At 39.3% G+C, this 23,714-nt stretch overlaps 1 protein-coding gene across 1 annotated transcript in view; it reads left to right on the top strand.

The window, feature by feature from the left end:
• Positions 1 to 23,299, top strand: part of DOK5 (docking protein 5) — a 77,139-nt gene extending 53,840 nt beyond the window's left edge. Inside the window, exons 5-8 of the mRNA XM_067554205.1 lie at positions 3,163 to 3,352; positions 5,374 to 5,509; positions 16,657 to 16,777; positions 21,361 to 23,299. Coding sequence (XP_067410306.1) covers positions 3,163 to 3,352; positions 5,374 to 5,509; positions 16,657 to 16,777; positions 21,361 to 21,425 — 512 coding nt within the window. The 3' untranslated portion in view covers positions 21,426 to 23,299. The remainder of the gene's footprint in view (positions 1 to 3,162; positions 3,353 to 5,373; positions 5,510 to 16,656; positions 16,778 to 21,360) is intronic.
• Positions 23,300 to 23,714: the final 415 nt, after the last annotated feature.

Genomic DNA, 23,714 nt, shown 5'->3' with positions numbered 1-23,714 from the left:
ATTTCAATTACTTCACTTGCATATGGAAATCAGCTAATTGTATGCACAAATGGGCTTTCAATTATTTAATTAGTGCACACAGTTTTATTAACTTCATGCAAAATTCAGGGTTACAATTGTTGAATATCTTTTGTAAGCTCACATGCATACACCTAAATACACTCCTCTTTGAGAAGCCCGGGCTGGAATTTCTCCTCTTTTCCTTTCCACCTCACCCCTGGGAAAATTTTGATTTTTTTTCCCCTGAACTTCCAAGTTTGGCAGCCAGACTACATCTCCCATGATCATAGACTATGGGCCACCAATGTGATGTGGCTCTGAAAAAGGCTAATGCAATCCTAGGATTCATTAGACGATGTATTTCTAGCAGAGATAGGGAAGTGCTATTACCATTATACAAGGCACTGGTGAGACCTGATCTGCAATACTGTGTGCATTTCTGGTCTCCCATTTTTAAGAAACGTGGATTGAAACTGGAACAGGTGCAGAGAAGGGCTACTAGGATGATCAGAGGAATGGAGAAACCTACTTTATGACAGGAGATTTAAGAAGCTTGGTTTGTTTAACCTAATAAAAGGAAGGCTGAGGTGAGATATGATTGCTCTTCATAAATGCATCAGAGGGATAAACAGGAGGAAGAGGAGTTATTTAAGTTAAGGGCCAATGGTGGCACAAGAATAAGTGGGTATTAACTGGCCATCAATAAGTTTAGGCTTGAAATAAGATGAACATTTCTAGCGATCACGAAGTTCTGGAACATGCTTCCAAGTGGAGCTGTGAGCTTGATAAATTTTTAGAGAGGATGGTATTATGAGACTGCCTACAATGGCATATGGCCCATCTGTGACTGGTATTAACAAATATCTCTGATGGCCAGAGATCGGTCACTAGATGGGGGTGGCTCTGAATTATTGCAGAGAATTCTTTTCCAAGTGTCTGGCTCGTGTTTCTCACCCACATGCTCAGAGTCCAATTGATCACCATATTTGCGGTCAGGAAAGAATTTTTCCTCATGTCAGAATGGCAGAAAATGGGAGTTTTTATTGCCTTTCTCTGCAGTTTGGATCGGATCACTAGCTGATTTGAACAAGAGTAAATGGTGGATTCTCTGTAACTTGAAGTCTTTAAATCATGATTTGAGGACTTCAGTAACTGAGGGACATGTCATGGTCCTATTACAGGAGTGGGTGGGTGAGGTTGGGTGGCCTGCAATGTGCAAGAGGTCAGATTAGTTGATTATCATGGCCCCGTCTTACCTTAAAGTCTCTGAATCTAAGAGACATTCCAATCATGATTTTAAAGTTTTGGGTTATTTCTTGGCTGAAAACCTTTCAGTTTTTGGAAAATTGCTTTTGTGTTGAAAAGTCAAAATTTTTTCCTCGGAAAACAGACTTTTTGTAAAAAACTGTTATTACGCTGAAAATCCAATTTTCCTTTAATCAACAGTTTTGAGAAAAAAAGTTTCAAGCAGCCCTAATTATTAGCTTATTTTCCCTCATATCTGTATCCAAAAGTGGCTTTCATTACTAGCCAAACAGTCATTCTCAGACACCCATGCATGGTTAACATCTTAGAATTTATGATTTGTCCTTATTCCATTTCTGTTGCATGCTGAGCACAGGGACTTGCATTGAAAATGTAACTGAGAATGCATATTAGCTCAATTTTTAACCATCCATTGAACTAAAGGAGTTAATTTTGCAAGCTTAGGTTGGCTTTTCACCTGAAGAAAATCCAGAATTCCTTTAGCAGCATTTCTCCCAGGTGTTTTAAAACCAGATTTCAGAGTTAAAAATCTGACTCTTTGTTCCATTCCATTGTTTTGGTGCAATTCCACTGGTTTAAACAGAGTTATACCATCCCAGAACTAATGTAACAGAGTGGAGAATCAGATTTAAACTTCTAAGATACCTCTAATATCCCTGCTTGAAATTAAAGAATACATTAATTTTCAGATCTACTTGCTACTTTCCTCTGTTGATTCTGATTGTTACCCATTCAATCCAAAATATGTGTACCAAGTCTAAGAAAAAAAATGGTGATGAATGAGAAGCAACCAGTTTGACAAGTTGCTAAGTGGCTTTAGATAATTCCATGTCTGTGAGAAGTAGACTGAGGGAATCCTCTTTGCAAAATTGAGTTCATATAAAATCTTAAGCAATCGTTAACACAGACTAGAGACTTATTTAAATGCACAAACTTGCACTGAAGTTAAACTATTCCTGTGACACTCTTTTTTTTATATACATCCATAATTATTAGACAAGAACTTCATTGCTATAGTTCTTCACAATAACACACATGTCCTGTATGTAAAGCCTGAGTAAACAGGCTTTGCCTGGGAATCAGTACTGAACAGAGAAGGCTGAATCTTCTGTGCAATCCAAGCCTGGAACCATGGCACTGGAGAGTTTCACAGCTCCTACTGAAGGCCATAGGTAGCATACAGCAATCTTCTGTATGAGATGTTGTTGGTAAATCTGTGTAGGTTTGGATCCATTAGCGATGTCCTAGTCATTCCTCAGGCCTCACCAGACCTCACCTCCCTTCCAGACTCCTGCAGAACAGGCCACTGGAGAGTTTACTTTTGCAGCATCCTGAGAACTGTTAAATTCCCCTATGTGGCTTCTCAATGGTCTCCGGCCATCTCAGCCCCATATGGTTGAACCTTGACCTTTCTCCCTTGGTGTTTGGAAACTGAAGCTAGACAAATTCACACTGGAGATAAAACGTACTTTTTTAAATGGTGACAGTAATTAATCACTGGAATAACTTACCAAGGCTCATGGTGGATTTTCCATCACTGACTATTTTTAAATCAAGATGGGATTTTTTTCTAAAAGATCTGTTCTAGGAATTATTTTGGGGAAATTCTATGGCCTGTATCACACAAGAGATCAGACAAGATGATCCCAATGGTCCTGTTTAACCTTGCAATCCATGACTCTATTAGGCCGTTAGAGATGTGTAATAAAATAGGCCCTTGCCCCAAAGAACTTCAAATCTCAATTGTTGTTTTAAAAGGTTCTTATTGTTGAAGTAATTGCTAAAAGTGGATATAAGTCTTAGTAATTATAAATAAAGGAAAAATAGGAAAATCCTATAATGTCTTCAACATGTAACTTACAGAGATTTTAGACTAACCTTTTGTTTTTCTCCCAGAGAGATTCAATGTGTATTTGATGCCATCCCCTAATTTAGATATGCATGGGGAATGTACCTTGCAGATAACATTTGAGCATATCTGTCTTTGGGATATCCAGAATCCCAGAGTAAAACTCATCTCTTGGCCATTAAGTGCCCTCCGACGGTATGGACGAGACCCAACTTGGTTTACGTTTGAAGCAGGGAGGTGAGTGCGTTTTGCTACACTACTGTAAGCTATTTTCATAGAGGGGAGGGCAGGGGGACCACTCCTAGATGGTACTAATGAGCTTCCCCATCTCATATTAAGTGATTGACAGTAGAGATTGTTCAGAACTTACAGATGGTGTTCCATACCTTGTGGGGAAAAAGCTCTTAGTTCATCCTTTTGATATGGATAGTTTTAAGTTGCAGCTTAAAGAGCACACATTTTGCACACTGATTCTGCTTTTTACTGTGTAGTTTATTTTTCATAAAAGTTGTACATGATCCCAGAGTATTGGCTGGACAGATTTCAAAGAAAGGGAAAAAATACCATACTCTGCCAGTAATTTGTACAACACAAAGATTGACCCTTGGGCACAATGAAGAATTAAGAGTTCTAAGTGATTGTATCCCAAGAAGAAGTGAAGCTTAAAATTCAGAGCATTTGAATGTCAAGTCATTCCCTAGAGCGCACTAAAACGAATGGCAAAGGCATGTGTAATCTAGTTTGCCATGTTTTTGATGAATGGATTCATAAGGAATTTAGTTGCAGTTCTCTGTGTTTTAGAGGAATTATACCTATCACCTACGTTTTACTGAGCTCGAGTTCTTTTGAGACTAACTCATAGACTTTTTTTTACCAAACTAAATTGTTTAGTGATTTGTAAGTGGCACTGATACAGCAACTTAGCTAAGTAAGGAAAATTGTAAGGTTAAAAGAGAAGTAGCATAATAAAACATAGAAATTAGAAATGGAATAGACATATTAAAGTATAAAATTCCATCTCCCCTATTAGTGCAGAATACAGACCCTGATAAAGAGGATATATTTGTTATTAAGCTGATAGCACCTTCCTTAGCCATAATGACATTAAGATGCAATTAGGAGCTGCTAATGGATCTACTATCTATATGTACACATGTTTAAGTTGAAGGCAAACTCTGCTCTCAAAACTTTACTGGAATTCTGTGCAATTAGGGAGAGCTGAATAATGGAGTCAGAATCTGCCATGCAGATGCAAGAGTGGAATTTTGTTTTAAAGCCCTGGCATTAGTGTTAAAATGCTATTTTAGTTCCTATTAGAGCCTTATGTTTTATGCCGAGATGGATGTTTCACTGTAGACCTGAAAGAGCAAAAATGCGAAGAGAAATGATATGGTGGCTTCACACAGGTCCCAGAGGAAATTTTGTGCTCTCCTAATGTTGCAAATCAATATAAGCCTAATTACCTACTTTCTCAGCAACCTTATATATTGGTCTCCTCAGTTAAATAAAATTCACATCCACCAGTGCATGTGGGGGTAACATTTTCTCTCCTTAGTAACTCTTTTGATAGGAAGCAGGCATATAGCTTCCTCTAAGAGACTCTTCCCTATTTCTAACACAATCTTTAATAAATCTAAATAGATACATAGTAATTTAATTCAGTTCAGTAATGTTGATTCTAGACAGGAGCCTGAGTCTCACAGCTGAATCCAGATCCTTTCAAGTTTTAGGAGTTGGTGACATCCATAGTTCTAGTCTGGATCCACTTCTAGAAAATAAAAGAGTAGTGATACAGGTTAGAATCATAGGATTGAATTCCGGCAGTCAAGAACCAGAGCTACAAGGACAAGCAGATTCAACCCCTAAGTAAAGCCCCGGCCATAATTTTATATTACACTTTTACATCATACATAGTTTGAGACTGAAATACACCAAGGACCTGATTCTGTAATATTTACAGAAGCAATTATGTGAGTAAGTAAATGCTACTCCATAAATTCAGGTTGCAGAATCTGGTCCATATGATATTGATAATGACGAATAATCCTCATATCCTGTTCTAGTGGTTTGTATATATGCTTATGAAGTTGAATCAAAATCTGTGTGCTGTATTGCAAACAATCATTTGTTATTTTTATTACTTTTTGCTTTGATATCACATTTTTTTTTACAGCAGTACTGCCAAAAATATGCTTTACAAATCACCCTGAACAAATGAAAACCTCACATCTGGATCATTTCTGTTCTCATTTTGGCAGGATGTGTGACACTGGGGAAGGACTATTCATCTTTCAGACAAGAGATGGGGAGGCGATCTATCAGAAGGTTCACTCAGCTGCTTTGGCCATAGCAGAACAACATGAGCGCTTATTACAGAGTGTGAAAAATTCAGTGGTATGGCTGTTAGTTGTGCTTGTCATCTAACATTCAGCAGTAATAAGCAACAATCCATAGAGCACTTTCTTGAGCATGGTCTGAACTTTTGATTTACAGATATTAAATCATTTGAGTGCATGATGATTTTCTTCTCTTATTAGTTAACATGTTAATGTGTTCAGTTCTGACTGAATTTAGCACTTGGGCTTACTAAAGCAGTATATAATTATGATTATTTTTTAATGTAACTGAAAGTATATGAGAGAAGTTTCTGCATTATAGTCCTTGGTTTCCTTATTTGTAAAATCATCAATAGGTGTAAATTGTTACAGGAAAGATGGCTGGGTCCTGTAGGCACATGTTTTCCATTCTCATTAGCTTCTCAGAATTAATCAGCAACTTGAGTAGTTTACTTGGAAGTGTTTCTCATCAATTTAATTGCAAAATATTGTGGCTGACTCACGGTTTTCCATTTAATAATTGATGTCTACCCTTCAAGAATAATTTAGAAAGTGTCATATGTTTAAAACTAAAGGGCTTGATTTGTTAGAGAGAAACAAATATTAGCCTGGAGTCTCAAAGGATCTCTGCTTCCTAGGGCTGTAAATGCTTTAATCATGTCTTCAGACTTGTTTTCTGACATTCACAAAGCTAGAGAAAGTAGGTATATAGAGATCCAGTAACTGGCACACTGGATCAGACCAGTGGTATATCTTGTCTATTGTCCTGTCTCCTACAGTGTTCTGTCTGAAGTACTTGCATGGCTCCCACCATTGTAGCATCCAAACACCTCACAGTCTTGAGGGTATTTATCCTCACAACACCCTTGAGAGAGAAATTATATTTCCCTATCTCCGTTTTGCAGCTGGGAAATTGAGGTGCAGAGACACTTAGACCTGGAACGCTGAAAGTCAATCTCAGTTATGCTAGTTAAGTTGCATAGGTAATGTAACTTAAGTCGATGTACCTGAGATCAACTTGCAGCGTTGTCCACACTATGCTATGTCCCGTTGCCATAGCTTCTGCCTCTCATTGAGATGGATTACAGCCATTGACAGAAGAGCACTCGCCTATCGACAGAATCTCTTCACCAGACCTGCTAAATCGATGGCAGCGGCACCGATTTAGCGTGGTAGTGAAGACATGCCCTAAGTACCCTGCCCAAGATAATGTAGGAAGTCTGTGGCAGAACAGGAAACTGAACACTAGTATCCTGAGTCCCAGACTACCACCCTAGCCAGTAACTGATATTTCAGAAGGTATAAAATCCCCTTAATAGACAACTGTGGGATAACCTGACCATACAGGAAATTTCCTTCTCATTCCAGACAGACAGTGATTGGTTTACACCCTAAAACATGAGGGATTGTACCCTTATAAATACTTATCCTTCCTAATGTAAACACGAATGCTGTTGTTGTTCATATTAATGTCTAATCCTTTTCAGAATCCTTCTAAACTCTTGGTCTAAGTAATATATTGTGTCAGTGAGTCAGGGCTGGATGAAATTGAAATTGAATCCCAAGTGCAGGCATTTGGATTTTAGCACTTTCCAATGCAGCCTTCAATTAGGCTATGTTTGGGTAGGGGGACACACTTTGCTTTTCTGCCTCCACAAATGCATTGACCTGAGGTGCCAAATTGGTGGCAAATTACGTTTTATGTAATTCTTGCTCTCAACGCAGTACCCTCTACTGATATATTTCTTAGAGGTGTGTTGATGACTTTCTGGTGGTTGAAACAGTGGGTTATTTTCAAGTCTTCAGCAGCAATGTCAGTCTTTTATCAAAGGGGGAATAAAATGGTGATAATTATTGAATGTATCCTAAATTAGCAGCTATTTTACTGACATAAAAAAGCCTCTCAACTAAATAGATTAAAAATAGCCTGGCATGAGTCATACATACCTTGGAAGCAGGGACTAGCTACTAGTGTTGTCTTCTGTAAGCAGTCAGAACTATTTTCAAAGACAGTCTGAAGTTATGGTAACTTCTTTCTATTGAAGTGAAAAGCATTTACGGGGCACTTCATATTTGCTGTTTTTACAGAAATGTGGCAGCCTTATTTATTGTGCAATATTGTATTTGAAGAGTCACTTCAATTGATTCTTAAAATACTCAACTGCACTGTAAAAGCATCAGCTCAAAGCATCAAAACACTTCCCAGAGATACAGTTGCCATAAATATCAGTGGGGAGCAGCTGCCACAGATCTAAACACCATTTTACTAAAACCAGGTCCAACTATAACCTTTAAAACAAATGCTTTCAATCCTAGAATGCTAATCTGAGGATAACCATTTACTTTGTTTTTTAATTTAAAGCCATGTAATTTAGTAGCAGCATATAAAGATTAGCTCATCTACCTCGGGATACAGACACCAACCTGAAATTCAAATTTGGGGTTTTCGGTGGTGTTCAACTCGGAAGTCTGGCTCTGGATCTAGGTTCAGGACCTAGAGTTCAGGGATGTTCAGATTAAAGTTCAAGACTCAGTCTTCTTAGATCTGAGTGAATAATTCATAACCGATAATCTATTTGTTGAATTTCACCTCTTTTGCTGAACTCAAAACATTTTCAACTACTTTCTGAAATTCTAATCTTTATTTATAGAATGTGTATCTGGAAGGGTAGAATATATATATATAAAAATTCATTTTCAAATTCAAATATTTACAGAAAATTTTGTCCACTATTCACTCATCTCTATGGTCCATATCTAATCATTGGCTCAGATACTCCAACCTGGCTCGGCTGTGCTTAGCACAAGATTAGTGGTTGGCAAAGGTGACATTAAGCCACCCACATGCTCTCCCAATTCTGGCACTTGCAAAGGAATCATGCTAGCCCTCACTGCAATTTAGAGCGGTCAAGGGATCATTTCAGATAAATTGCTCTGACCACATGATCTGTGGCCTGACACGTGTCAAGTCTCAGATGGGAGTGGCATAGGATATGGCAATTTTATAGCTCCTGTGCACCATTAGAGCAAAGCAGTCTTGTAACACACACACACACACCAGAGGGTTCAATTTTCTTGTCAGCAAAGTGAATTAAAAGGTGTGTCCTTTTTGGAAAGAGAAGAAACAGTGCTGACCCGCTGCTTGGGTGAATTTTGCTCTTTCTGATTATTTGCTAGCATGCTGCATATCTGGCCGACACCCACTCATCCAGTACAAATGTAATATTTATTTAGAGCATAAACACGTTTTTCAAAAACCATGAAAGATGATCTAGCTGTCATAATAACTGACCGACAGAATTCTAGTTCTCGACTGTTGTCGTTTATGCCAGGGCTCAGTCCAGGTAGTTTACGAAGGGACCTCATTACTTCTCATGATGGAAGATCAAGACCTAATGAGAATAAGCTCCCTGCTTCTGGCAACTGAAAGCAATAGTGCCTAGAATGATCTTATTGGCCAATTCAAAGGGCAGCCTGGATACTCTGGGGCAGATTTTCAGACAAGCAAGGTGCAGAGTTGTGTACATCTGATGCATATGATAATACAAGTGCAACCGGAGCATTGAATGACAAATTGCTAATTACGGTAATTTCCATGTGCACTTGTGATCATTAGAAGTGGAAATTAGTGCCAGAAATGGTACTTCCTATCTTTGGGACTAGAGAGGAGGAGTGTACCTTGCTAATCACTATAGAAAGGACGATGCAAGGGTAAAAAATGGACAATATAAGTAAACCCATCAGAAATGTTAAAGAAGAGCATTAACATATCACTGTCTGTCTGAAATTGTTAAAATAGAATTGTTTCCTGTTCTACAGTATTTGCATATCTCTTGCAATAGATTAGGTAACTGCCTCACCTAAGCAATGATTGTTTTAAGCTGTTTTGTATTGATTACATGAACCTACTTCATCAGGCAGAAAAAAGCCTTAAAGAATATGATGACTGTAATCATCTCAGTATTATAATCCCAGGACTAAGATTTATCTATGCATATGCAGGTACTTTATGATTAGAGTGTTTGATAAATCTCTGAAATGTATACTCACTAGACTAAGTGAACAGATCATATACTATAATCAAATGTTTTACCTAAATTGCATAGGTTTTTGAGAGAATACATGCAATTGTAATTTGCCAGAGAGTCGAGGGTGAGTGTTTTAAGGAAATACTTTTGACCCAAACCTTTAGTCCTGGCTGAGCTGTGCTTAATGTAGGACCCAAGACAGGGGGCAAAGGCGGCTCCCTCAAACTGCTGGACTGCTGGGAGCCAGTCCCCAGGACTAGGTTACATCCTGGTAATTGTCCTCTGCATAGGCCTCTAATACAATGCTCTGTGCCAGGGGAATTCTCAAGTGCACAGCTGGGGTCGCTTTACACATATTTTGCAGGAGTGGCACAAGGGGCCAAAGTAAGAGCCATGATTTGGCCTTTTGTCTGAATTCCACAAGAAACATCTAAAAAGCATTGCAAACCCCTGTGGAAATCATGTTTTATTTGCAATGGGCCAGATAAGAGTGGATACAGATAATATTGGAAAAGCATTGCAGGTATTAGTCCAAGTTTTGTTCTCAGTTAAACCAGTGCATCCCTACTGAAGAAGGGCTCAAGGATGCTTTCCTTGTTTAGGAGAAGAATTCATGGAGACATTCATCTGGAAAAATTTCAGGCAGAGCCAGGTAAAACACTATATATTACATCTCTACTGTTTAATTAATGTAATGAAATATGAGCTAAAATATTAACCTGCTTTTCATCATGGTGTTTTTACTTGTCTTTGAATGTAGAAATGGAGTCACTAACATGGCACAGAATTCCACGGCTGACTAAAACATCACACAATAACATCCCATCAAACTGCATTGTTTCACAAAATGCAATGCTTGTGCGATAATACAGTTGGCTCGCCTCTGATGGTGAAATGGTACACTTCATGGCTCACTGACCCCGAGTCCCTCTGAATTGCTTTTCCTGTTATGTATATGCAAGCAGAAGAACATTATCAACAGACTACAACATCCAGGTTGCCAATGAACCTTAGTATACCGCAAAAATACTGCTAAAGATCATGATACTTTGGTCATCCATCCTAACAGCCAGTGAAATATCAGACTTTGCGAGAGTGCCTCCACACACCATTATGCAGTCATCTTTTACAAAGGTCAGAAAAATTCCAGTCCTTTTCATTGCCCTGAAGAGGAGATTTCACCATAATTAAGGTATAAGAAAAATAAAGAATCCACCACAAAAAAGTGCATCTAAGTAGGGCTGAGCATAAATGTTTGTCTTGATAGAAGAGATGCATGAGCATGCAGTATTTTTGTTCTAGTGCAGAGGTCACAAGCAAGCAGTCACAAGTGCTACAGTGTATTCTCTGCAAAGATGGTGTCCCAACAGGGAGAATGGCAGTATCCTTTGGATGGGATGTGACTGCATGGGCCACAATAGCCTTTAACCAATAACATGAGTGGAAATATCTAAGCAATAGTCCTTGCACGGTATGTTTTGGGTTTGACGTTCTTTAGTTGCCAAATCATTAACTCATCATGTTAATGCAAGACGGATTCACACTTCTCTGCTCCTGGCCAACTCATAACCATTGTGCATGTGCACACTAGCATTTAATTTCCTCCAGCTTTCAGACCACTTCTCAGCACTCAGTGCTTATGTGGAATAAAAATAGCCCATTACCATGTCATTCCGGCTTCTTCTGTTACTGCAGAGATACCATTGAATTAATTACAGGAATCAAATCATTCATGGTCAAGACAGTGTTTGCATGAAATCTGAGCTGTGTTGACACAGTCTGTGTGTTCGGGACATAGAATTGCTTCTCCTTATCTCTCCGGGCCTTTTCCCCTTCTTTTTGGGTCAAAACTGACAGCAGGCTTTCCTTCAAGCCTCTTGCTTTCTCTTCATTAAATCTTCCTCCTCCAAGCCTACTTCCCATCCTCCAAGGCTGTCCCATTATTAACTCCGCTTCCCTCAGGAACATTGTACTGTCACTCAAACTCCCTTCTCACCCAACCTAACTTAAAGACGCACTGTTAAATGGAATTCAGACTGCTAAAAGATTTTGTGCAGTTGGGGAAATGTCAAAATCACAGTGTTCTGGTTTTACATTTTCTGGAATAGATCCCTGATTGTTTGTTTCCATGGTGCTGAAATGTATGCTAACACTGCAGTTCTGGCTGATATTTTATTGAAGTGATTGTATTTTTAATAAATACCATGTAGGTGGAAGTATGTATTGTTTAGAGGGATTCAGTATTCGTAACTTAGATGTGGGTGTTTTAAAGATCAGTAGCTGACTTGATGTTTGCTTTTTCTTTCAGATCCCAACCACAATGTCCACACCATACCAAGAGGAGGTTGCGGATGAATGGCTTCCTCTAAACAACTTCAAACCTAACCTCAAGAAGAGCTCTGTGTAAGCTTAAAAGCTGGTGTCTCCAACAGAAGTTGGTCCAATAAAAAATATTACCTCAGCCACTTTGTGTTTCAAACCTTTACTCCTTCTCCTCTAAGACAGCCACCCCTTATCTCTGCCTCTTCTGTGTGCTTGCTTGACCCTTCCTTCTTCGCTATGAAATACACTAATTTTGTAAAAGGTTATTTTTCTCCGTTTCTAGATATAGATTTAAAAAAATAGGAAAATAAAACATATACCCCATATTCTGCAAGAACACAGCATAGCATGGATATATTGCTATGCTTTTTGCTCCCAATATAACAAACGGAGATTTTAAGAGAAAGGGGATGATCCAGGCCTAGACTATTATATATGTTGGCATCTCACATGCTTATAAAAATATTATTATTTGTGTTACTGTAGCACCCAGGAGCCCCTATCATAGAGCAGGACCCTATTGTGTTAGGCTCTGCAGAAACACAGAACAGAAAGACTCTCACTTCCCCTCAGAGCTTACATGCTCCAGATTTATTTATTTTTTTTAAACTTTGGCTTTTAGATCCCTTAGTCTGACTTTCTGGAGAAAACCTTTGGCAGTGCCACAGAGTTGAAGTTGGAGATGTGTAGCTTACTGCTGGCTGGAGGAAACACGTTTATTTAAAATTGAATGGATGAAGAATTGCATCAAAAAGTCAAAATTCAGAATATCTTTACCAGGTATAGCACAGGTCTCATGCATTTTTAAGTATCTCTAAGCATAGTGTAATTGACAATGCTTGTACTTTAAAATAAAGAATTAGGGAATATAGTTGAGGGAGTTACATATGAGGGAAGAGGCCTGAGGTTGGGTTTTTCCATGGGATAGTTTTAGCTCAAGTACATTTGCTGATCTCATTTTCAGCAATATGGTACCAGGAGACAGACAATCTCCCAGGAAGTCCTAAATCCTAAATGGCTTGGGACTTCCCCATTGAAGACTCCACGTCTTTCCTGATGCTGCACTAAAACAGAGGAGACACTGATGCTGAAAAAAGGGTCAGGAGGTAGGACATCCTCCTTGAAGGTCCCTAAGCTCTGGGAATGGCTTTCTACCCTGATCTGAAATATGTGGGGTCTGTTGACCTTCAGAGCAAGCTGCAAGGTATGTCTATATGCTAAGACTTTTGCAGATGAAGGGGTTTGACAGAGTTTAGGTCTACATGAGGGAGAGAATCTTTGTGTTGTGTTGCTGACTATCAAGTGGTAAGATATTTAGTAGTTTTGGTTGTCATTTTCCTGTGCAAATTTTATTTCATGTTTTTGAGTTTCACAAGTTGTTAAGCTTTGTGAATTTGGTGCTCATCTGTTAATTGAAAGGCACCAGAAATTGTTTGATCTATTTATACTAGAAACTGGGAAAGCTGAGAGAGTTTCAATGGGGTTCATATAAGCATCTAGAAGTTTAGAACGTGTTCTGACCATCCAAAACTTTCTTGGCCTGAAAATCAGAATGGAAATAACATTATAACAAGATGTCAGGTTGGGCTGGATTGAAAATCTCCCAAGAATAGTCTACTACTCAATATCTCCATATTTCCACTTTTAGTCTCACACACAACAAAATACAAACACAAATACAAACAGCATTATTTTTAAATGGTTTGGTTCAGGTTTGGAGCAAATTGAGGGGAAGAGATTGTCTATTGGTTAAGGAACAGGATCTGTTTCTCTTCCCTTTCTGCTACACATGCTTCTTTTCTGACCTGAGCTAAGTCACTTGTTCTCTGTGTCTCAGTTTCCTTATCTATAGAGTGAGAGTAAAAGGCGGCTCAGTGATTTGTGCATTCATTGTTTATTTGCATATGCAAAATGGCTACATAACCACTTCTTGCAGGTGCAATTAGTCGGTGCACAATTTGAGGAGAGTCAACAAATTATGGCATTTTAAATTTGATATCTCTCCTTTTAGAAACTGCCCATATCATAGAAAAAGTATTGTATCGCAGAGGGCTTTAATGAGTTGACTAACAATTTGAAATTACAGTAGTTTGTTAGCGCTCATGTTTCCAGGGGAACAAACCATAAAAATCTGTAGGCTGTGGCAAAATAATACTACCATAACTCTTGGTTTTTTTCAGTCCTACGTGTTTGTCTGTTGAGATGAATGTGTGGGAAGTTATAAATAATGCCGTCCTGCAACTATACCAACACAACTTGAAAATCCTTAACTATCGATGAATGGTATTAATACATTGGTGGTAGTAGCCATACAGAACAAGTGGGCAGGAAAGGCTACCTGAATAGATCCATGCAAAGTGCAGCAGTGTCTTTTTGCAAGATGTTAAGCAAATCTTATTTCATTTTGAGGCTGAGGCTTGAATGAATCCCCTAATTAAAGTACAATGGAGCCCAAACCTGCCACATTCACCTGGCTTGGGATGAAAACTATAACGTATATAGAGGTCATCAGTAACTCAGACTATATCCACCCAAAACTTGTCCTGAGTTTATCTTGGTGAACCAAGGTCAGGTTCATAATGAAACCCTAAACCAAATGAATTGTTTTTGAAAGATTCACATAACTCTATACCTGGGTAATACATTTAGCGTGATCCCTTCTGTTTTAGCCCAGCACTGCCTCTGCAATGCCACAGGGTCCTTCTTTCATGAAACTGCCTGTCTCTTAAACTCCTGCTTCAGTGGACTTAGTTGGCAGCTTAGTCCATGCCAGATGTTCTAAGTCTTTGTGTGAAATGCTGTACCCATAGCCCTGCTCGCATCCATAGTTTAGGCTTCACATTCTAATTTTTAGATTGTGTGCTGATTTGACTCTGTTGCTAATTAGAACAGTTTATCTCTGTCAGACCTCTGCCCATTTTTGAATTCTGTTAGGTCACTGGAAAGGCTTCTCTGCTGAGAACTGGATTAGCCACTCCACACAACCTGCCTCAAAATAGTATTAACACCCACAGTCGTTCTGCTTAACATGCTTCTGTGTAATGTGCAGCATTTAATCACCATGATCTTATCAAACTTTCTCCTCAGGCCAGTGGAGTTTGAATGAACCCAGTTCATGCTAACTCCCTATCTAGGTATTTCTGTGGCCCTCCTCACTGTCGAAATCTGATCATCTGGTGTACTGAGCCCCAGCCTACACTACAAACATATGTCAGTATAACTATGTGAATCAGGAGTGTGGAAAATCTGCAGTTCTACTGACCAACCTTCCGGTGTAGACCACTCTGTGTTGATGGGAGGGCTTCTCCCACCATCATATCTACCACCTCTTGAAGAGGTGGAATACCTCCCATCCCATCGGTGCATGGGGAATCTTCACTAAGTGTTATAGCAGCACTTCTGCACCGGTGCTGCGCTGTAAGTGTAGAAAAGCCCAGATATTTCACTCAATGAAGGTGCACAAGGGATGAATTTGGTCTATTGTGTTGAGGAGTCAATGAACTTCTGTGTCATCCTCAGTACAGCATGTCAGAGAAAGATGTTTGCCCCTGCAAGATGAGAGAGGAGACAGAGAATAATAACAATGATAAGAAAAAAAAACCCTATGCACAAAGAACAAGAACAGTTTCCCTTTTCTTACCCCATTTTGGCTGAAGAAGACCTACAGTCAGATTCTGAGGGTTGGTTATGACTGCATTTGTCGAAGGGAGGCTGACCTCCAGTGTAGAGAGATTCTCTGATGGCAAAGAGGTTTTGTTGCTGACAAAGGGGAATGGACAGTGAATTCCACGTGTTCCACTGATCTTCTGTTTCTGTTTCAACCATCTGGGGCCTAGAGCAGCCTTTAGAGGAGCTAGTGCTGGCCCAGGACCAGGGAAGCAGAAACATGAGCTTCAAGCTGTCTTTGCACACCCCTCTTCTAACCTTGCTGTGTGGAATCTGGCTCCTAATTTCCTGTGTCACTGCTACCAGTGCAAAATATAAAACTATACCACTTTTGGCGAGAGCTGGGGTAGTGGGAGAAAGCTATTATTCCATTAGAAGCTCCTACTGGGAATTGACATAAGGGTCATTTTTAAATGAATAAATTTGGATGATATTTGTACTAATTTGGCTGGCTTCAGTCTAGTTTTGATATGAGTGTTGTCTTAGAGACCTTGTTATTAAGTAAACTTGGTTACAGCTGCTTCGGTGTGGGACAATGGTGATGTTTTCACCGTAGGATGTACTTAAATTGGAGGATAATGAATAACCATAATGTGCTGCCAAAAGCTAATGGGAGAAAAACGAGTCCCTAATATCAGGTAAAGCGTAAAAGTGGCCTGGTCAATCATGCCTTATCAATGCCTGATCAGTGCTAATAAACCAATTAGAAAAGAGAAATAATAACATGAAAATAGCAAAGACAGCACAAGTCATGCCAAGAGAAGTTTACACATGCATATTGTATAGGTTGCACCAGACACAGAATATTCATAATACTTAGTGGTGACTGGAAGAGAACTAATGAAATATGTAATTTGGAGGTGTATAAAATGTGATAGAGCGTAAGGGGTAGTCAGAGCTTCATAAGAGAGGTACATCATGACCCGTCTACACCCCAGGACAAGGTAATAGGCCCTTTTCTTTTTCAGTGTGTCTGTCATTTCTTACTTGTAATCACAAGGCGTGCTTCTGGTTCCAATAAACATTTGAATTAATAAACCTGTGTGTTTTGGACCCGAGTGTTTGGCATTTTCACCCAGCACTCCAACAGGTTATTTTTGTGTGCAAATATTTCCTGAGCAGTTAACAAGCTCTGGTTATTAGAAACACCGCTGTAGTGCTCTCCTCAGGTCACTTTGCTTTCTTACAGCTTCAAATGAAAATGAGTGAGCGAGCCGTCTCCCTCAGCACCATAGTACCCTTGCCTCGGAGTGCCTACTGGCAGCACATTACACGGCAACACAGTACGGGACAGCTCTATGACCTACAAGGTAAGGAAGAGATGGTGCAGGGAGGATCAAACTGCCACACACAGGCCCAAAGAGTGGTTTGAGCACCTGTTGTGCTGGAAACAATTATTGTGGTGGTGTTATGGGCAGGGGTGGTAGCAACACCTATTTATGGTTGCCCAGCACTTCCCATTATAAGATCCTGTTATTAGTTGCTTATAATTTGCCATACTTTAACCACTCAGGCTGAAATTTACTATGTCATGTGTCTGCCTAAGGCTGAATTATTTTGGAAAACTTCAGCCAAAATGCTTTAGCCATTGCCAAGAACAAAGCTGCACAAAATGCAATGCTTTGCCCATGTCATAAAATTCTAGCGACTCTTTCTCTAGCACCTCCGCGCTTTGGAGAAGGGACTTGAATTTGTCAGCAGGCGGTCTTTGTGTCAGAGCTGTGGTGTTTGCTGTCCCTGTGAAAATTTGCCCAAATTTGGCCAATTTACAAGCCTTTGAAAAATTTAAATTTGCACATGCTTATGGTCCAGTGGAACACTTCACTAACAGGAAGATCAGTTGATTACAGCAAATTCAAATTCTTATAAAAATTATTTGAAAAGATCAAGTGATTTGAAATGATCAAAATGATTTTAAATGATTTGCTTGGGTTTTTTTTTTTTAAATCCACACCGTTCAATCATGCTATCGCTCCATTAACAGCCATGCCCCTTCTCCTTGACCAACCCTTTTGACTTTGCTACTCCAGTCCCTCCAATAAGAAACAGGGAAATGAGGCTTAGTAAAGCTCACAGTGGCCTTGCTGTGAATAATTCATCTAGTATTCAGCAGCAGGGTATCTGCTTCCTTGTAATCCCATACTCTGAGGAACTGCAGTTCCTTTGGCTATCTTATTTCAAATATGTTTCCTGTTGCCAGCCTAAGGGATAACACTATTCTGCGAGATTTTTCATGACAGCCTGGGCAGTTTTCAGTAAAGTCAGATTCTCTGTGGAATCAGTAATTCGGAAGCTCTATACAGCCCATTAGTGCCTCTATCATGATAACTGGGAGACATCTAGTGGTTAGTAAGATTCTTTATCCTGGTGGCCAGTTCAATGCTCTAATTTATCAGGTAGAAAAGTTGAGTGGCGAGTGTGCCTTAGACACTGTACAAACACGGAGGAAGACATGGTCCCACACTTACTGTTTGGGATGTGATCTTCAAAAATGATCAGTGTTGACCTAACTCTACTGGTAAACTTCCCATTGAAATCAATAGGAGCAGAGATATGCCAGTCCAGAGCATTTTGAGAATCCCCCTCTTACAGTGTACGAGCTGATTCCAGGATACTATACTGGAACATCTCCAATACATTGTAGATCCTTTGGTCCAAATATATCCATGGTGTAGCTCCATCCGTTAAGTTCCAGGACATGTCTGAACTGTCTTGTTTGTTGCCATTGGCTTCAGTGGGAGTTGTGGGTGCTCAGCACCTTTCAGGATCCGGCCCATAATCAGTACCTTCTAGTTTGTGCACCTATCCGTAGTTTAAAATTGAAACCTTTTCCCATCTACATTTTACATTGTTCAGTTTATTATTTAAAATCTACTAGAATGACGCTGATAGGCTGTTTGAGGGTTGGTACAGTATTTGATTATGAATCAAGGCTATTAAGGCTATTAAGGGTAGGGGATCTGTTCTGAGTGGTCAGCAGAGGAGTTCTGAGAAACAGACTGGATTAACCAAATATTTAACAGGAACAAGGCAATAGTGGGTTATCGGATGGCAAGAACCAAAAACTGTCACAACCCCCCGGCCTGATTTTCTCTCTAGAGCACCATGGAATAAAACTTGAACAGTTTCTTTCATTTAGTTCATGAAGTGGGATCAAAATATCTTTGCTAGATGTCAATACTGGAGAGGCAATGGAGAGAGGCCTAGACTCTGTCATCCAGGCACAGCCCTTAGTAGGGTAGAGTTGTGCTGTCCCAGTAGGAGGCACCACTGCCATACAACATGCAGGTAAAACGTTTCCCTGAGCTCCCTGACTTTCAGGGAGAAAACACCTGCTTCACATAACCCTGAGGAGGCGTTAGTGCAGTGATACTCAGACTGAGCCTCCAGAGCCGCAAGTGGCTCTTTAAGGTGTCTCTTGTGGCTCTTTGCAGCACGTGATATTAAAGCATCGTTGATTTTAATTATTAGCCAGTCTAAGTTATTAACCAAGCAGGGTGCTTTTACTGTGCTATTAACCAACTGTAGTTGATAAAATAATAATACTGGGTCAGTCATTTTGCGGTGAGAATAATATAGATAAAAACTCAATATTTCCCCTGCTATACTGTTTAAATATGAATACATAGCCCTATAGCAAATGAAACAATTCACACGACTGTGCTCTTTTGGTTAATGTTGATCGCTAATTTAGCTCCTGCACCACTGAGGTCAGCGTATCACTGGTTTAGTGTGTCGAACAATAGGCTAATCTTGTAATCTTGGGGTGGTTGCGCTGCAGAGAGCACCAGTAGGGAACTTTCACGCCATTCAGACAGCTCAGGCACAGCAATTGTGCCTGGTGCCCATCCAGGGTGATGCACAGGGACAGGCTACTGGCAACCTTGTAAAGTTTACGCATGGGAAGTTTGGCAACAATTTGGCCCAGAAACAGAAATAATTGGAGAGGTCAAAGCCTTCCTGCTCCTGATTGCAGTTGAGCCCTGTGAAGAAGGGAGCATCTGGACACACTTTGAGATAATAGCACTTGAAGCTAAATGACTGTAGAGTAAAACAAGGTTGTAAATGTGTGTTGCACAGAACTGGTTAGGGGCAGTCTAGGCAGCACACTGCAGCTCTGATATCAAGGTGCAGGTGTCACTTGTCAACCCCCAGTGTTCAAACATCGAATAAAAATATTTTAAAATAAACACTGATATTATCTATCAAATTTATTGAAAACAAATTCCAATTCTGCCAAGCCTTGATATAGTCCATGTTCCATACTTGTTCCCGGGCCTCTGTTATCACCAACTCATAAACAAAATTAAGCAGATTTTTCCTTACTGTTTTGGAAGAAGATTTGAACGCTAGGGGGCGCAGACAGAACGTAAAAGCAGCAAATGTTTTGCAAAAGGGATGAAGAGTAAAAGCAACATTTTGCTTAAATGCCTGTTTAAATTTGCTCCATAAATTAGGGCACGTGAAGATGACCTGCTGGTGACAGCCTGTGACACAATGAGAAAAGACTATTTGCAAAATTGACACACAATCAGCATAGTGGTCTTACTGTGCCTTATGATAAAGTCTCTTATTAAAATAATAATTCAACGCCATTTTGTTTGACATGATAAATAGGGAAACAGTATTGGTACAAACTGTTACTTTTATACTAGAAAAATGGCTTAGTTTTTAATAAGCTAAATAGAAGGATCCTTGAAAAAATCCAGAGCTAGGACTGGCTAATGGATCGAAATTCTCTGATAAATCCTGGGACTTCCTGGAATTAGTCACACAGAGAATGGTGTTCCAATTAGTAAACAGTTGTTGTATCACTCAGTATTTGGAACTGCTTTTCATGCAGTACCTGTAATGTATGTAATCAGTTTAGTTCACCAAAATCTTAGAACGCACCAAGTTAATGAAGAGGAAAGGAAATAGTATAAAATAAACTTTGTCCTAGTATGGGCCTGATTGCAATAACCTTACACACATTGAGTAGTATCTTACTAAGTGAAAAGTGGAGAAGGTTGAAACTTTTTGCATTCAAGACTCCCCCCCCCCCCCCCCCCCCCCCCCCCCGAAAATGTAGTTTCATAGGAATTTTCCAAATATTTCGACAAGTTTTTGAATTTTCTAAACTATATGAAAATTTTCATTTTGAATTGACATTTTGAAACAAAATCACCTGATCCCATTTTGAATTGTTGAATCAAAACTTTTTGCATGCTATTGTTTTATGAAATGTTTGCCTGTTGTGACTTTCCGTTCTGATTTGGAATGGAAACTGACTGGCTAATTTTGAAATTTCCATTTCCCAACCACCTCTAGCAAGTGGTCCCATTGATCATACTGGGATGGCCGTTGAAGTAAGATACCACTCAGCATGAGTGCATACAGCTGAATTCGGCCCTACTTATATTTTTATTTAATTTAGGGCAAAATGACTGCTTGCCCTACACACTCACACAGGAGAGTGAGGCGACAAAGAAGCCCTTGTGTGTCCTGAATGGGCTGCCCACCTTGTGGGTCACAGCGAGGAAGGGAGAGCAACCTTCCATGGGGCACAAGAGGGTGGAAACTGGATTGAGCCTTAGCTCCTCTCCCCAGCACATTATGTAGTAGAGTTCAATCAGCATGGCAGGGGAAGCAGTCTACCCATATGTATATGTACAGACCAGTAGCAGATTGCTTCCCACCTGCAGAAAGAAAGGAGCCCAGAAGGGAAATGTGACTCTCTACATTCCCTTCTTAGTCAGCTCCTAGGGCAGTGCAGAAGATTGTACAGTGACAATTTTTCCCTTAAGTAACTAAAGTGGCTCTGATGCATGTCTCATTCTTTAGCGCTTTCTGTAATAAAATGATGTTGTGAAGTAAAACTATGCTTGTTTTTCTTACATCTGATTTGGTGAAGATGTTACAACCCCCCTGAAGCTTCATCGAACAGACACTTTCCCCACTTACAGATCAGAGCACTGATAAAAGACTGTAAAGGATCTGAAAATGCTCTCTGTCTTGTGACAGCCTGGCCCAATGGATAGTAATGATGACTGCAAGCAAACAAAGGTGGAAATACTGAAAAATTCAGCTTGGATTTAAAAGTCCTTGAAAACAATTATTCAATTATTTTTAACTTGGCAAGAAAGAAATGTGTTCTGTAGATATTTTAAAAAAATGCCAAACCAGTTATCACAATGTTTATTTAATATTTTACACCTGGAGGGGAAAGAAATCAGCCCCTAAATGTTACTGAATGTTTTTATATGATAGATATCTGTTGCAAATATATGAATTTGTCCTATGATGTGGGGTACTGTGATGCCACTTAGTTTGTTTCCGCATTGTGTTTGTTGATGTTAACTATGTCAGCAATCTCATGGTTCTTGTTTGTTGTAACTCTTATCCTTTAGTTGCTAACATATTGTTAAGACTAATCCTTGACCACTTTTAGAAATGATGGCCAGAGGACTGGATCTATTTTTCCTGTGTGCTAAGTCTCCTTGAAACCTGACTGACTTTTAAAAGGATACAGTCACATTTCTTTAATTTTTCCATGTTTATTTCCAACTCTGTGGTGTTTAAAAATAAAACTTCTTTACCCACTAATGTTGTGCTTTACCATGTGAATGCCAGCATCAGCAGGGCAGTCAGCTCAGAAAATAGTGTTAAGCAACAGCCACTAATGAGTAAGCAAAGGGAAACTGGGTTGTTTTGGTCTCCCCCCTAAGAATTGCCATTCTTTAGGATTTATGATGAATGTAGAGACTCAGAATGGTAAATTCCAAACTATTTATTCCATGAGTTCCAAATAATTTTGTGGCAGAGGTCATATTTTGTGTCTTAGCTACTGTACTTGACAGTATTCCTTTAAATGCTACATTTGCAGATATGATATTAGAATTTTAATTTGGACAGAACTTTTCAAGCAATAATTGTGTTTTGTGTGTTTTATATTGCACTGACTGGGTAGCCAGTTTATGGACATTAAATGGGGAATTGGAGTCCTGTAGATGGATTGTTCTGATGTTTTATAAATGAGAGAGCTGCGTGTAGTCTTACAGACTGTTAAATAGCTAATACATTTTGCTAATAAGTCAATGAGCAAGAGCAAAGGGCAAAAACTGGTTTATTTATTCCAGATGATGGATATGTGTAGCTTGAACTCCAGACAGAGTCAATTCTAAAATGTTTAGGGTCTAGAAGCCATTCCTGCATCCTCAGGCAGTGATTATCAATAAGCCCATACATGCCTGAGTCCCTTGGAAACAGCAGGAACGTGAGATTTCCCTATAATAAGCATTAGCATTTTTTACTGGGATCTATCAGTGAAATGTCAGATGGTGGCATCTATAAAATCAATTTTTTTTTTACTCAAAGAACTGTAGTATGATGATTTTGAATTTTAAAACTGGAAGAACTAAAGTCACATAGGGGAAATAGCAATCAATCTGCTTACAATGCCAGAAGCCAGGCTAGTCTCTCTGAAACTTATTACTTACATAAAGAGCCTCTTCCCTTTGGCACTAGAGATGATGTTGTTTTTGCAAATCCAAATCCAAATCCAGGGTAGGTTCAGATCCTGGCCAACCGACCCCACAAAGTTCACAGTTTGTGTCTGTGTGTGTGCAACATCGGCAAGATAGAAGGGGTAATTCTGGCTTTGCAGAAATTTGTTGGTCCTGTTTAGGTTCTGCAAAACCAAAAGCAGGGTAGTTTTAGATCTGAGTCCCAGTTTACCCATATTCCAAAAGTGTGATAAATGGTTTTGATTCTCTTTCTGTATGCCTGTGGAATTTCTAAAGTCCTTATCACCATGGCATCTGTGTCTCTGTCTCTAGTTAAGTAAAATTAAAACCTTTTCACAGAAACACTCTTACATGTGTATTCCAGGAAAACTGTTACCTTTTACAATACTCAAAAGGAAGCATGGTCTTTTGAATTTAACCCATTTTCTCCCAATTTATCTACAATTTTATTTTCGGGAATCCATTTTATTATGATGTTTAATATTAGAATACCATAATGCCCAAAAGTCACAAAGCCTGAAGGCTGCACTATGGTAGGTGCTGTACAAACGCTCACGAAGATACAGTCCTTGCCTCCAAAAGCATAGAAGCTATGAAAACAACAAGAAATACAGTGAGAAATAGAAGTGGGTGAAAAAGATGGCTGGAATGTGTATGGGAGATACCATTTTACTATGATGACTGCCTATAATGACATTTTTATTAACAAAGACCTCCTATAATTTTGACCTGTGAACATTCT

Source organism: Emydura macquarii, unplaced genomic scaffold (genome assembly GCF_026122565.2).
Source record: "Emydura macquarii macquarii isolate MOO-44397 ecotype Brisbane River unplaced genomic scaffold, CSIRO-AGI_Emac_v2 contig_1483, whole genome shotgun sequence".
Taxonomy (NCBI): domain Eukaryota; kingdom Metazoa; phylum Chordata; order Testudines; family Chelidae; genus Emydura; species Emydura macquarii.
Note: the sequence above shows the minus strand (reverse complement) of the source record. Positions and strands in the feature narration are given on the sequence as shown.